Source organism: Podarcis vaucheri (assembly GCF_965113315.1).
Source record: "Podarcis vaucheri genome assembly, chromosome: 1".
NCBI lineage: Eukaryota > Metazoa > Chordata > Lepidosauria > Squamata > Lacertidae > Podarcis > Podarcis vaucheri.
The window spans coordinates 23,498,630-23,512,571 of NC_138759.1; the positions used below are offsets into that span (position 1 = coordinate 23,498,630).

At 45.4% G+C, this 13,942-nt stretch overlaps 1 protein-coding gene across 1 annotated transcript in view; it reads left to right on the plus strand.

Moving 5' to 3' along the window:
* Positions 1 to 13,942, plus strand: part of LGMN (legumain) — a 28,393-nt gene extending 14,451 nt beyond the window's left edge. Inside the window, exons 5-14 of the mRNA XM_082214357.1 lie at positions 605 to 690; positions 807 to 882; positions 2,863 to 2,925; positions 4,354 to 4,420; positions 5,794 to 5,912; positions 8,129 to 8,218; positions 10,221 to 10,421; positions 11,840 to 12,013; positions 12,463 to 12,530; positions 13,116 to 13,942. Of these exons, the coding sequence (XP_082070483.1) occupies positions 605 to 690; positions 807 to 882; positions 2,863 to 2,925; positions 4,354 to 4,420; positions 5,794 to 5,912; positions 8,129 to 8,218; positions 10,221 to 10,421; positions 11,840 to 12,013; positions 12,463 to 12,530; positions 13,116 to 13,155 (984 nt within the window). The 3' untranslated portion in view covers positions 13,156 to 13,942. The remainder of the gene's footprint in view (positions 1 to 604; positions 691 to 806; positions 883 to 2,862; positions 2,926 to 4,353; positions 4,421 to 5,793; positions 5,913 to 8,128; positions 8,219 to 10,220; positions 10,422 to 11,839; positions 12,014 to 12,462; positions 12,531 to 13,115) is intronic.

Consider the following 13,942-nt stretch of genomic DNA (forward strand, 5'->3'; position numbering starts at 1 on the left):
CAGAGTATACGCAGAGTTCATGAAAGCAATTGGCTGCAGGCAGGATGGACGAAGCAGGAACCAGTAACTTGTACTTATAGGTGTTTATTATATACAGTGGACTATTTGCAGGAACAGAACAGAACACAGATCTTTAACTAGCTCTCTCCTCCGACTCACAACTCTCAAACCTCCAACTCCTACTCTCTGACTAACACATTCCAGTCAGTAGGCCATAAATCATTATTCCCGTGAGAGCTTGACCAATCATGGAGCTATCTCCATGCCACTGTATCACCAGGCAGATTTTACTCCTTCACATTGCCTTGGCTGTCGGCCAACTCCTAATAGACTCTGTGTGAAGCTGCACGTATTCAAAATCCCAACACTCTCCGTCTCCCCACATGAACTGAGAGCCAGTCTGAAGTTCCAGGGTTCTGTGGATGTGTGTTGCTGGCGAGCATTTTTTTTTTTTTTTTAATACGCAGGGTTCCCCAGAGCACTCTTTGAAAGCCATGGTTCTGCTGGGTAGGAGCCAACACGCAGAAGTCAACTTTTTATTTTTTTATTTTAAAAGGAATGTTGCTGGCTGCATTTCAGCTTCAAATCTCTTTCCAACCTGTAGGATGTTACACCAGCAAACTTCCTTGCTGTGCTCAGAGGTGATGCTGAAGCAGTGAAGAATAAAGGATCAGGAAAAGTACTACGAAGGTAATTGGAAAGACGTGAGAATGGAATGCCATTGTTTCTTCATCAATATAGTTTTAACACCAAGTTGGAATTTAAGTAAAAGATTAGAAAATTAAGAAGGTTTTCTCTCTCTGCAGTGGCCCTCGGGATCACATATTTGTCTATTTCACTGATCATGGCGCCCCGGGACTTCTGGCTTTTCCATCTGATGATGTACGTAATCCCCCTGTCTTAAGTAGCACTGATTTAGTTCGCAAGCCTAGAAACACTTGTTTTCTCAAGCTACAGTTTGGCATTGACATGTAATGCTAAACCATGGTTCGTTTTTAACTGCCGCTCATTGAAGGTTTATTTTCAGTTGATTTGGTTAAAACATTGCTAACCGGAGCTTAGTCTTGCAGATGAGCAAAGTAACCATGGCTTGTTTCATCTAATGCTGCTCTTGTTTTTGAAGTCCTGTTTCTTAGCACCGCTGTATCTGGGAAAGTATCTGAAGTGGGGGTGCTGGGGGGAAAAAGAATTAAGCTAACATGGGTTTAGATGTGACAAGAAACCATGGTTAACTCAAGAAGAGATTCATAGCTCAATTTCAAATCGCAGTTTCTTGTTCCGGTTTGTTGACTACAATTGCAAAGTGGATTCACACTTTGGAACAAGCCACAGCTTAATGCTTCTCTAGCCAGAGATTGTCAATTTCAGGAGTGAGGAAACGGCCCAAGGGCCACAGGTGGCCCTCTAGACCTCTCTTATCTGGCCCTCAGGACTCTTCCCCAGACCACTTCCCTCTCCAGTTGTCTTCTGCACTCTCCTCAAATGCTATTGCCTAGCTAGATTGTGTATGTGCCTCTTGTCTGAATAGGGGATTGTGAGGGGGTGGGGTGCTTGCATACAAATGCACCTGACTTTTATGTAGGGTACTAATGCAAAGGTAAGACTCTGTCCAATTCTGTCTTTGGCCCCATCCACCACTAGCATGCAGTCCCTGGAAGGTTTCTGAGACTGAAAAGGGCTCCCTGTCCTTGGACTATTTCAAGTCTCAGTGCCTCTCCTAGAACGGATGCACAAGCCTTTCCCAGTTCTGCTCTCTCGACATCCTGTGACGCATCTGAACAAGATGCATTTTCTTGCTTTGCCGTGTTTTCAGCAGTATTTCATGTCCAAAACTTGTAGGCCATTGTAAAGACTGCTGCACAGCTCATCTGTTGTATAGTACCACTTCCTGCGGTGCAAAATAAGGCATTGCCCTGGAGGAAGAAGATTCATGCACTTGGCCCAATTGTGCCTATGATTTCAGAAGCCTGAGTATGAATCGGCATTGGGAGGGCAGCTTGTTCAGTGCACAGGGCCACATGGGAAACTATTAATGTATACAAAATATCATAATGTACTGGCATTTACTATATGAAATGATAATTGGTGACCGTGTTGTACCTCTTGAATAAGGGAGCGAGTGGCGCTGTGGTCTAAACCATTGAGACTCTTGGGCTTGCTGATCAGAAGGTCGGCTGTTTGAATCCGTGCGACGGGGTGAGCTCCCGTTGCTCTGTCCCAGCTTCTGCCAACTTAGCAGTTCAAAAGGACACCGGTGCAAGTAGATGAATAGGTACCGCTGTGGCGGGGAAGGTAAATGGCGTTTCCGTGCACTCTGGCTTCCATCACGGTGTTCCGTTGTGCCAGAAGCAGTTTAGTCATGCTGGCCACATGACCCAGAAAGCTGTCTGTGGACAAACGCCAGCTCCCTTGGCCTGAGATGATAGTCACCGGGACTTTATATGTATATAGAGTATCTTATCCTCAAGGGTTGAAAACGCGAGTAATTTTTTCTTCTTACAGTGGTCAACAATGAAGTATATTGTATCAGACTTCTCTCACTCATTGAAGGCTAGAAAAGTAGCTGTTTTGGGACTTTGGGTAATATATAACAGCCATGAAAGGTAGCTTAATCCATGAGAATGCATTGACAGGACACCCAGTGAGTGTTTTCAGAAGAGCAGGGGCTGAATTCTTGGCCTTCCCTGCCTCCGTCGGTTAATATGGGAATTGTGACAATGCAAGTCCACCTTGCAAGGTTATTGTAAAGATCTCTGATAACTTACTTGGAGTGCTTCATATGCCTGATGGTATGCTAGATGTGTTTCTTATTACTTTAGTGGACAGCAGTGGGATATGATCAGGTACTTCCTTGTTTTACAGCTCCACGTACAAGAATTGAACAAGACCATTTCATATATGCATCATAACAAAAAATACCAGAAGGTAAAATGACTATTTTCCACATTTATTTATTTATTTAATTTTAAGAGTGACAGCCATTATAATTGCATAGGACTCAGCTTTGTGAACTCTTCCGCTCTAAATGCTAATTGTTACTGGAAAGGATGTTGTAGTAGAGTCCTAAACTCAATAACACAGAAGTATGTGGAAAGATGGTATGATTAAGCTTTCCCCCTCCCCTTTAAAACAAACAAAAAACTATTGGACTTTATCATCACCTTTTTCTTGCATATTGAGAGAATCTTGCCTTAGCATACCTGGAGTAATACAGTTCTGAAACTGGAATGGGAAGTGTCCTCTTTTTCTCTCCCAGTTCAAATTTTCTGAGCTTACAGAGCTGGAAAGAGAAGTATCAGTCAACATGGGTTAACCCCAAAGTTTGCAGGTTCTCAAAAACACCTTAAGGTGGGAAAACACCCTAAAGGAAATAACCTATGTGAACCAGGAAGTGGCCTCTCCAGAAAAGGAAATAGTTCTTTCTACAGGCTTTGATTTCCATGTATCTTTTCCTCTTCCCACGACTTCATTCCATTCCTCCTTCCACCCAGTTGTGAGACCTGGGCAGGTCAGCAGGGAGACCCTGACCTGGGATGGAATGGTATAACCTCACCCAACATTTTGTGGCACATCCTACTTTCAGAGTATCTAGTTTGTGTATAATGTTCAGCCAGTTTCTATGCATTCTGCTCTGGAGGGTAATGTGAAAATAAACACTTGTTTTTTTTAAGGCAGTATTATTTTAATTCTGCTTGATTAACTGGAAGTAAGTTCTGTTGAACTTGGTAGGTGCGCCTTCTGAGTGAATATGAAACATGTATAAGGTCCAACAAATTCTGGTTAATGTGGAGTAAGGTGGCACCTTTTTATATACCTGTTATGACCACAGCTATTCAAAAAGGCAAGAAAGGATGCTACAGAAACCCAGGGTTGAATTTAGGGACAATTCAGTGAAAGTTAGTTTTTGCAAGTCTTACAGGTAGGGCCAGTTTGCATGTGATGCTAATTTCTGAATAGCGTTATGTGGATAAGGTTAGCGAGTACTTGCTAGAAGATTGGAAGCTTCTGAGTTAGATTAACTACCGCTTACTGTTGCATTCAACTAACTATGGTTAGCTGTTGAAACAAGCTGTGTTTGATGAAGCTGGCTGGTTTCAGATAGTAGTTGAGATTTAATTACCTTGGTATGGTTTGCACATCACAATAAGCCAGTTTCCCTCCCCCTCTAGTCTAGAGGCATGGTGAGCAGTAATAATCTGTAGATCAAAGAGTTTCTTCGCTATATGATGGAGATGGAGAATGGGTCAGTGAGCTTATGGGTAAGGGAAAGGATACTTGGGAGAAATAGCAGGTACCAGATCTTTATCCAAACATCTAGAAGTGTGTCTCACTATTTCTTAACATAAATTGCAGATGGTGTTTTACATTGAAGCATGTGAATCTGGATCAATGATGAAAAATCTACCTCATGATATAAATGGTAAGTGAACAGTCAGCGTTCTGGTTTGAGACCAATCATCTGATTGTACTCAAAAAGTCTTCATTGGGAGGTATTGAAAACGTGCAAGCATTATTGCAATTTGGGTTAAATATGGTTTTTAAGTCTTATCTACACCAGGGGTGAGGGACGCGGGTGCGCTGTGGTTTAAACCACAGAGCCTAGGACTTGCCGATCAGAAGGTGGGTGGTTTGAATCCCCACGACGGGGTGAGCTCCCGTTGCTCGGTCCCTGCTCCTGCCAACCTAGCAGTTCGAAAGCACAAAGTGCAAGTAGATAAATTGGTACCGCTCCAGCGGGAAGGTAAACGGCGTTTCTGTGCCCTGCTCTGGTTCGCCAGAAGCAGCTTAGTCCTGCTGGCCACATGACCCGGAAGCTGTCCATAAAGTCCATAAAGGGAGATGAGCGCCACATCCCCAGAGTCAGCCACGACTGGACCTAATGGTCAGGGGTCCCTTTACCTTTACCTTTACACCAGGGGTGGGAAATTGGATCTGGCCGGTAGGATCTCCTCCCACCCTCTTGTTTGCCAAATTCAGCATGAGGCTAGAAGTACCCAGCTGTCAATTGTCTGGCATCACAGTCATGACCCATTTTTTGCCTGCAGGGTTTGAAATCAAGACTATACTGTTAACTGAACAGCCTGCAAAGCACCTTTCAAGGTGCTCTGCTGATCCTTTAGGCTTGCAGTTGTGAGGTCTTCTGGAGTGCTTTGCAAGGGGCTTCACGAGATCAGCTGACAGTCAGCAGATCACAGGGCTTTGCAGTTGATTGCCGGTGCCTGGAAAGCCTTTCAGCGGAGTCAGGTCCTTGCCTGCCCCACACCTGACTTCCTATGCATGACATTGGGTGTAGCACAGGTTAGGCTTGGCTTGACTGCAGTGGCTCTGCCATCTGGGGAAGCTTGGAGGGGTCTGGAAGTTCACTGCACCGATCTACACCAACCTTGGGTGCTCAGATGAGACTCCAGTGGGGATTATGGAGGTTGTAGCAGAACAACATGGCGGCCTTGAGGATGGGAGTTTAAATATTGAGAGCTTTTACTTTTCCTCTACCCAGTCGCTGCTTTGCTCGCCAACCCTTCCAGCTGGCACATAATTGGCATCCCTCTGAAGGGATGTTCCATGTGTGGAGCTATATGTGTGAAAGCTTTCCCATTCTTTGTCGCTTTTAGGGGAAGGCTTTTGAATGTGCGCAGAGCTCTGGATTGGAGCAAATGTGTCTAAAATCAGCTTAAAACCAAAGTTCTTAATTTCAGCTGGGTTTAGATCAGGCCACTCGGACAAGCGCATACGGCAGCCGTGTGCCAGCTGTGGGGAAGCAAGTAAATAGTGCCCTCTCCATTTGCCTTGCAGTTTACGCCACGACTGCTGCTAATCCTAGCGAATCGTCTTACGCATGTTATTTTGATGACAAGAGGCAAACCTATCTTGGTGACTGGTACAGTGTCAATTGGATGGAAGATTCCGATGTGGTGAGTCCCCAAGATCCAGTAACTTCCTTTTTCTTTCATCTGACATTACGGATCTTGATTTGTTTTGTTCTTTAAATGCTTTATTTAGTGCTTTATTTAGTGGGCCCTTTTAGAGTAGGAGAGCCAAAGGCGGTGTATTCTCGGGAGTGTTTTCTCTAAGCTGACTTGATACATGTCTAGTACAGGGCTTTCCATTGTGCACCCCAGTATTACCAGCCACATCTAAGTAGGAAGGTGGCTTCCTGCTTACTAGTAGAGACATCTTTCAAGCAGGGAACTGACTCACAAGAGGTACATCTCTAGATCCACATACTTGCATCCTGCACAGAGGATTTAGCAGCGTCTAAAGGCCTGGGCGTTGTAGGTGTCACCTAGAAGTGATGACGTTATCTTGAGTCTACAAGCCACAAGCTTTCGACCCCTGTGCAAACTTAAATTTGCTGCCTCAGCCTCTGGGGGCAACTCCACCTTGATGTTGGTGGTGCTTGTGGTGATCACACAGGGTCCCCGGACGTTTCTATTGATCCCTGTGCCACCACTTTATTTCTCACTGCCACCACCCAGGCCCTACCTGGTACAATACTGAGTCCAGTCAGGGTTAAATTGGAACATAAACTGTTTATTTATTGCAGTTTAACAAGTGTGTGGTTTCATAAACAGTATTGGTCAATTACAGTCATGGGGTGCCTATCCAGACCTATAACTTCCGCTACCTGCTCTCACTCACTAAACCACCTCTCAGATATTTACTTGTCTTCCTAGCTCCTAAATGTTCCTGACTCAGCTTATTTTGCTACACTAACTCAACCTACCCACTGACTCTATCCCAATTCACTCCCACTCCTACCAACCATCCAACTCCCAATGAACTCTTCCCTTCGCCCCTCCCAGAGCTGGTTTTATAGTCCTACTGACTCCACCCCCCGGGTTCTGATTGGGCAACTTGTTTAACTATTTCACCTCCAGCACTCTCATATGTTAAGGTCACAGTGCTCTCCTGGGAATCTTCAGAGGTGCCAGGGTTTAATGACGGCTTCTTTGCGTTTCTCAATATCCCAACACCAATAGATGATAAACAGACAAATTCAAGAGTCAATTGCTCTAAGTTAAGAAGTCTTCCCCATCTCCCCCCAGTTGGTACCCTCTGCTCTTCAGACATCAGGTATGCTGGGGAAAGGACTAAGATGGCCTGACAGGCATGTCCAAAGTCTGTTTCGGGGGCCTAATCTGGCCCACTGGTTGGTTTAAGCTCAACAATTTCACTCCTAAAAAAAGGTCCAAAACTTTGGTCAGCCCCCACAGCCCTTCACTCCATCAAATCTGGCCCTCTTTGAAAAAAGTTTGGACACCATGGGCCTAAGATAACTATTGGTGGGAGGATTTATGCAGGGGACAGCAATCCAGCAAATACCAGATTCAACGAGGTTGTATGCATTGCCATTGTGGACTGTAGCAGGAAGACCTGTTGTGTTTCTAGCTAACTGCAGGGCAGATATAGGCTGCAAATGTCTGAAAAGGGCACAGATAACTTGTATTTATCAAAACTATTACTATTATTAGAACTATTTACATAAACCAAACAGATAAAAGCATTGGGAGGATTATTATAATAACCCACAGTTTCATAACAGTATATATTTAAAGAAGAGGAATAAATGAAAAAATTAAGTTAATTTGGATATGTAGAAAATGTTAAAAGTGTGGGAAGGAAGTCAGGTTTTGAAATGTAAAAATGATTGTAAAATCAGTGAAATGTATAAATTTGAAAATGTATAAATTTGAAAAAAGAACTATTTCCACAAACCTGTCATGAAAGCATCACAAACTGTTGTACAAAATTACAATCAAATGGCATTCAAACTTGCAGACTGAATAAATCCATAGTACTATTTGTTTCATAGTTCTCGATGCCCAGTCATTCATTGCAGACTTCCTAACTGACTAAGAATGAATGAATCACGATGGGAGTTTTGCCCAAGAACTAATGATTCACGATAGGAGGTCTATTGAAGTACCATTTCAAGTTTTCTGATTGCACAACCGCATTAGGAACTTGGTCAGCAATTGCTTCATTGTCGTCTTTTTTTTTTTAGCTCCCCTCTTTCCCAAAAGGGAAGTAAAACCTTTTCAATTGCGTTGGTATGTAAGTAGCTGAATCGTGCAACTTTTCTTTCTTTTTCTCTCTATGCCCTTTTTTTGGGGGGGGGGGTCTGCAGGAGGATTTGAAGAAAGAAACTCTGCACAAGCAGTTTCTGTTGGTAAAGAAGCATACAAACACCAGCCATGTGATGCAGTATGGAAACTTGGTGAGTGTTTGGTCTCAAATGGGCAATTGCGGACAGTTGTGTTTTGCACCAATGTTTACTTTGTATTTCTTACCCTTGTCTGTGGTTTTGTCTGTAATACTACAACGACCCCTGTGAGGTGTAGGTTAGGCTGAGAGACCGCATCCAGCCTCAGGTCGTCCGGTGAGCTTCATTGCCAAGTAGGTCTCCCAGCTTCCAGTCAAGCACTCTAACAATACAGTGGACGGACGCTTGGGTTGCGAACATGATCCTTGCAGGATGCACATTTGCAACCCGCAGCGCGATTTAGTGCTTCTGTACATGCGCGACCGCCGAAACCCGGAAGTAACCCGTTCCAGTATTTCCAGGTTTCGGCAGTCCATAACCCGAAAAAATGCAACCTGAAGCATCTGTAACCCAAGGTATGACTGAACGCCAAATCATAGCTATTTTGAACTGGACCTTCCAGTCTGTATCCTAAATCTTGAAACTGGAAAAAGCGGAAACAAATGGGGGAACAGAACCTTTATTTCTTACTTTCCTTACCCTGTTCCCAAGAGTTGGGGGGGGGAGTTGCGTACATAGTTCCTTCCTTCCCTCCACCCCCACCCCCCCGCTTTAACACAACAGCCTCGTGAAGTAGGGAAAGTGATTGCCCAAGGTCTCCTGGTGTACTTCACAACTGAGCAAGGATTTAAACCCAGGATTTCCTAATCCAGCACTCTGTACTGTTCCATCCTACAGCAACCCTACTTTAGAGGGCTTGTGTTGTGCAATTTGTTCCTTACACTTGTCCTCTGTTCATCCTCTCAAGGAGCTCTGTAGTTTGCCAAAGGCCCCAGGCGCGATTCCTACTCGGGAAGCTTAAAGGCCCAACCCTGCCCTGCTTCAGCAGTTAACCTGTGTCTTAGTGCTGCAAGACCAACTATCCAGGGCATGGCTGCTTCCGCTTTCCCCCTTGTCCCTCCAGTTTTGCAACATGCTCTCCTTCCAGAGCTGAGACGACTCCTGGTTTCTCCAGCCCTCTGTGTTTTCAGCCAATTTCAAATTGCAGAAGGGTCCTGTATCCCTGTGGTAAAGCACATACATTTTGCATGCAATAGGTCCCAGATTCAGTCCCTGGCATCACCCTGGGTAACACATGCCCTGGGACCCTGGAGAGCTTCTGCCAGTCAGAGTAGGTAGACAATACTGGGCTAGATGACAAAGCAGTTTAACCTGGTATAAGGTAGCTTCTCAAGGTTGCATCCAACTTTAGCCCCAAAGAATCCTGGGAAATGTAGTTTAAGGCTCCTGAGAGTTGTAGGAAACCTTCATTCCTCTCACAGCTACAGTTTAACAGTCAAAGCCCTCTTTCCAGAGAACTCTCAGGGATTGTAGTGTCGTGAGGCAAATAGGTCTACTCTTGAGTATTATTACTGTTTGTTACGGTTATATGCCACCTTTATCTTCCAAGGATCTCACATGATTTTCTTCCTCACAACAACCCTCTGAGGTAGGTTAGGCTAAGTGACGGTAACTGGCCCAAGGTCACCCAGTGAGGTTCATGACAAAATAGCGATTCGAACCTGGGTCTCCCATATCCTAGTCCAACACTCTTAACCATTACCCCACTCTGGCTCCCAGTGTATCACCAAATATGGATACTTTGGATACAGTTTGTACATTCAGGCCTCTGTAAATCACTTGCTTATAAAAAATCACAGGTGCTCTTGAAGCGCAGCTTAATTCCTCCATGGCCTCTCCATTCGAGGTGTTTCATTGGGTGCGTTAACAGTGCCTGGAGACAGATGTGAGAAAACCTAGCTCAGATCCTTGCTTTCAGTCCACCAGGTTGCCTTAGGAAACTTGCCCATCTTGTCTCAGGGGCTGCTGGAAGAACAAACCAATTGATTGAAAACCAGTCCCCTCCAGGTTTTCAAGCAATTGCAAGCTTTTGAAAACAGCTCTGCTTCCCCAAAATGAGTCCGTCCCATTAAAGTGAAGGGTGTCTTTTTCTTCTTCTCTCCCCCACCCCTTGCAGTCCATCGCTCACATGAAAGTGGCGCAGTTCCAGGGCACAAGAAGCGCCTCCAGCGCCCCCATTTCGTTGCCCCCCGTGAGTCGCTATGACCTCACCCCCAGCCCCGACGTCCCCCTTGCAATCATGAAGCGCAAACTGATGGCCACAAATGATGCGGTTGAGGCCAAGGCGATTCTAGGAGAGATGAAGAGACACCTGGAGGTAAGAGCCGAGAGGGGCGCAATATTAACGACAGTGTGGCAGGGCTGGAAGTAGGAGCTCACTGCACCCATGCGAATGCCGCTAATTCGTGTTGTACTTCATTTGATAGAACAATGTTCTGAATCACCAACCCAAAGGAGGGAGGGCTCTGTGCAGTGGTTGGTGCAGGGATACCAAAAAAAAGGATATCGAAAGCATTCAAGTGACCTGTTCTAGTGCTTTATGAAAGAAAGGTGTAGACTTGCAACAAATCAGCCTGTCAGGTCTCGCGGCCTTTGCAGACATGGGATGGACACTGCAACAAGGAGATGGCTTCTCCATGCCCAAGCAAACATTCATATGTTCTTTATACACAAAGCAGCATGCATCACTTGGGTCAGGGCTTCCCATCACTCCACCTGACCAGATAAGGGCATAGGTGGCAAATAACCAAATCTTACAGATATTTTCCTTTCCTGGGCTCAGAGACCAGCACCCCAAGCACGCAGATAACATCAAAGCAAGCTGATCGGCCTATATAAAAAATATAAACTTATACCAGCTGATTGTTACAACTACTGCCAGTTAATTGTGGAGTTATTTTGACTACCAAGATGGCATTTGCAGAGCTTCTGAAATACTTCACCTTTGGTTCTACACAAACAGGCAGGATATGCCCCTGAGTGCTATACTCAGCGCTGATATGCTTGAGTGCTCCTGCTTTGCACGTGCGCAAGGGTTGGGGGGGGGAAGCTGCTTCCTTAAAATATCTCTTCTGCAAATTTTGGTGGTGAACTTTTGAGCGAGGATGAATTCAGCATTGCCTATTGGCAGCAGTTTTTGAGAGTTGGTCAGCATGCTGCCGTACGAAATACTTGTTGTCTATGTTGTCCATGATACTGTCTCATGATCTGAGAAGCACCTCAACAGGCTGCCAACTAGCTTGGAGGTTTTCTGTTTTCAAACGGGAACTTCCCAAGCTTCCTTTTTCAGTATGTTTTGCGTGCACAGCCCCCAGAAAAGGTGCTTTCACAGCAGACTGTGAGAACCAGCTGTTCCAGCGTGAACAGAAGGAAGAGACATGTTTCCCCCCGCATGAGTGGTGGGGATGTGCTGTGATTTCCCCCAGAGGTCCTGAGCATAGCAAGATGTGAAACTCAGCCTAGGATGCTTTCGGTTCTTGTATTAAGAATGTCTCAGCCAAGACTTCTGTGATAACTTCCAGCTCTGAGTTATGTGACCAGAAATGAGATGTTCAAAAGGCAAATGGACATGGTGGTTGTGGCTAGCAGACTTCTTTGGTTTGACCCTTCCCTTCCCCTCCCCCCAAAAAGCTGTGTAAGAACAGGAGGCTTCTGTTAGAGCCGCAGTTGCCTAGAGGGCACTAAGGAGCTGTGTTCTAGATAACAAAAGAGTTACTCTTGTCTCTTCCTCCACAGGCTAAAGAGCAAATCCAGAATGCCATGCGCAAGATTATATCCTTCATAACGCTTTCCAGTGAGCACACAGAGCAGCTCCTGTCGGAGAGGATGAGCCTCACGAACTACGACTGTTACGAGGCCTCAGTGCGTCACTTCAAGAGCCATTGCTTCAACTGGCATGCCTCCCCTGTGGTAAGTCTCTTCAGACTTGGAGCCAAGGCTCAGTATAGCCACACTTAAGTGCAAGGTGATGAGTAGACTGGGCTAACTGCTGCATCCCTCTCTGGGAGGAGCTTGCATCAAGATATCTTGGTTGTCTTGAGAGGGATATTTTATCTGATCAGTTGCTTTACTTCTGTGAGTGAGCCATCAGTGAGTGATCAGTTTGTGCCTCTGGCAAGAGTGGTCTGACCTCCCCTGACAGCAAACTTGTTGGGAATGAAGGGGAGGGGGAGAGAAGCCATGCCCCTACCCATCTCTTGCTCTGGTTTCACCCCCACAGACTTCAGCTTCACCCATAGCCATTACTTCCCTCTCCCCACTGAAAGGGACTACAGCCCTCAGATGAACAGCTGCCTCCCTTAGGATTATGCGTTCAGTGGGGGAAAGGTGTAATTCTCCTGCTTGTTTCTGTTTTTCAGTATGAATATGCTCTGAGACAACTGTACGCTTTGGTCAACGTCTGTGAAACAGGATATCCCATTGACAGGTAAAATCTGTGTACAAATGATTTGAGGTGTGATGTGCATTTTCTAGAAGGAGAAGGTCAATTGTATATTTGGGCTAGTTCTTGGCAGTGGGAAAAGCAGGGGGAGTCTTTCTGCTCTTTGTCCTCCCACCCCCTGGCGGCAGTCAGAAGTGTGTGAGCAGACAGGCAGAGCAAGCGACTCAGGCAGGTGGGTGGCAAAAGGGAGAAGTCGGGTTGCTGCTGCTTATTGAAGATGGAAGTGGGAGGTGCAGGGAGGTCTGCCCCACAGCCCTTCCCCTCTCTGCAAGTGATCTGAAAAGCTGGGGACACCAGCACAACCTTCTCTCACCAGGTACCACTGTGAAGTGTAAGGAGCTGTGGCAATGCAAGCAGGGGATGCAGCCCACAGTACAGTGTTCCCAAACTTGGGTCTCCAGCATTTTGGACTACAGTTCCCATCATCCCTGTTCCTGCTAGCTGGGGATCATGGGAGTTGCAGTCCAACAACAGCCGGAGACCCGAATTTACGAAACACTGCCCTAGTACGCAAAACAAATTTGTGCCGTGAGAAAACCCTTGTTTTTACGCTTGTCGTTTCTCTTGCAGAATACTATCAGCCATGGATCGAGCCTGCAATGAATTTTAACCAAAAAGCAATTCAGTCGAGAAATTCACCAACGAGCAGTTAATAATGTGGTAGTCGTCAAACCCAGGAACTAACATAAAGCAAAGGCAGTCAAGTGTGTCCTCTGTCAATAAAAAGAAAAAAGCCATGGAGGGATAGCCACCAGGTTCTGCACTTTAAAGCCTTTGGGAGGGTGAGACAGGATCCCTTCCAAGGGTGTGTCTCACTCCAGAAGCTGCTCCCGAAGTCTTCTGGAACGGACAACTTCATCAGCGCCTTCAGAATCGCATTATTGAATTCCACTCTGAGACTGTTTTGGCAATTACAGCAAAGGGATTGCTTTGAATTGTACTGGTTTTCTTTTCTTTTTTTTAATTGTTTGCTCAGGTTTTGGTGGCCTCCTTTTTTGAGAATTAACTAAGGAATTCCACACAGAAAAATGGCCTGTAGTGGATATGGCATTTCTGTTTGTTTTTATAATTGGAAATTAATGCTTTAAGGACCCAAGGGTTGACTGCAAGCTTCTAGATTGCGCATCTCAAGAAGAATAAAAGGCCAGCTGTAAATTGGGGTTGTGGAGGGGTGTGTGTGAGAGTTAATTGGATAATTTGATTTAAAGTGCTTGGGTTTTGTTTGAAGATAAAACCGTGGTCACAAAAGCCCCCCACACTGAAGGAGACGAATGTCTGTTCTGTTTTCTGATTCTTATGTAATTGTATGTTTACACCACTTGGTGGGAGATTATGCAGTGTTGACCTGTGAAGGATAATAAAACATGTTGAGCTGCTTATGCCTCACTCTAAACTCA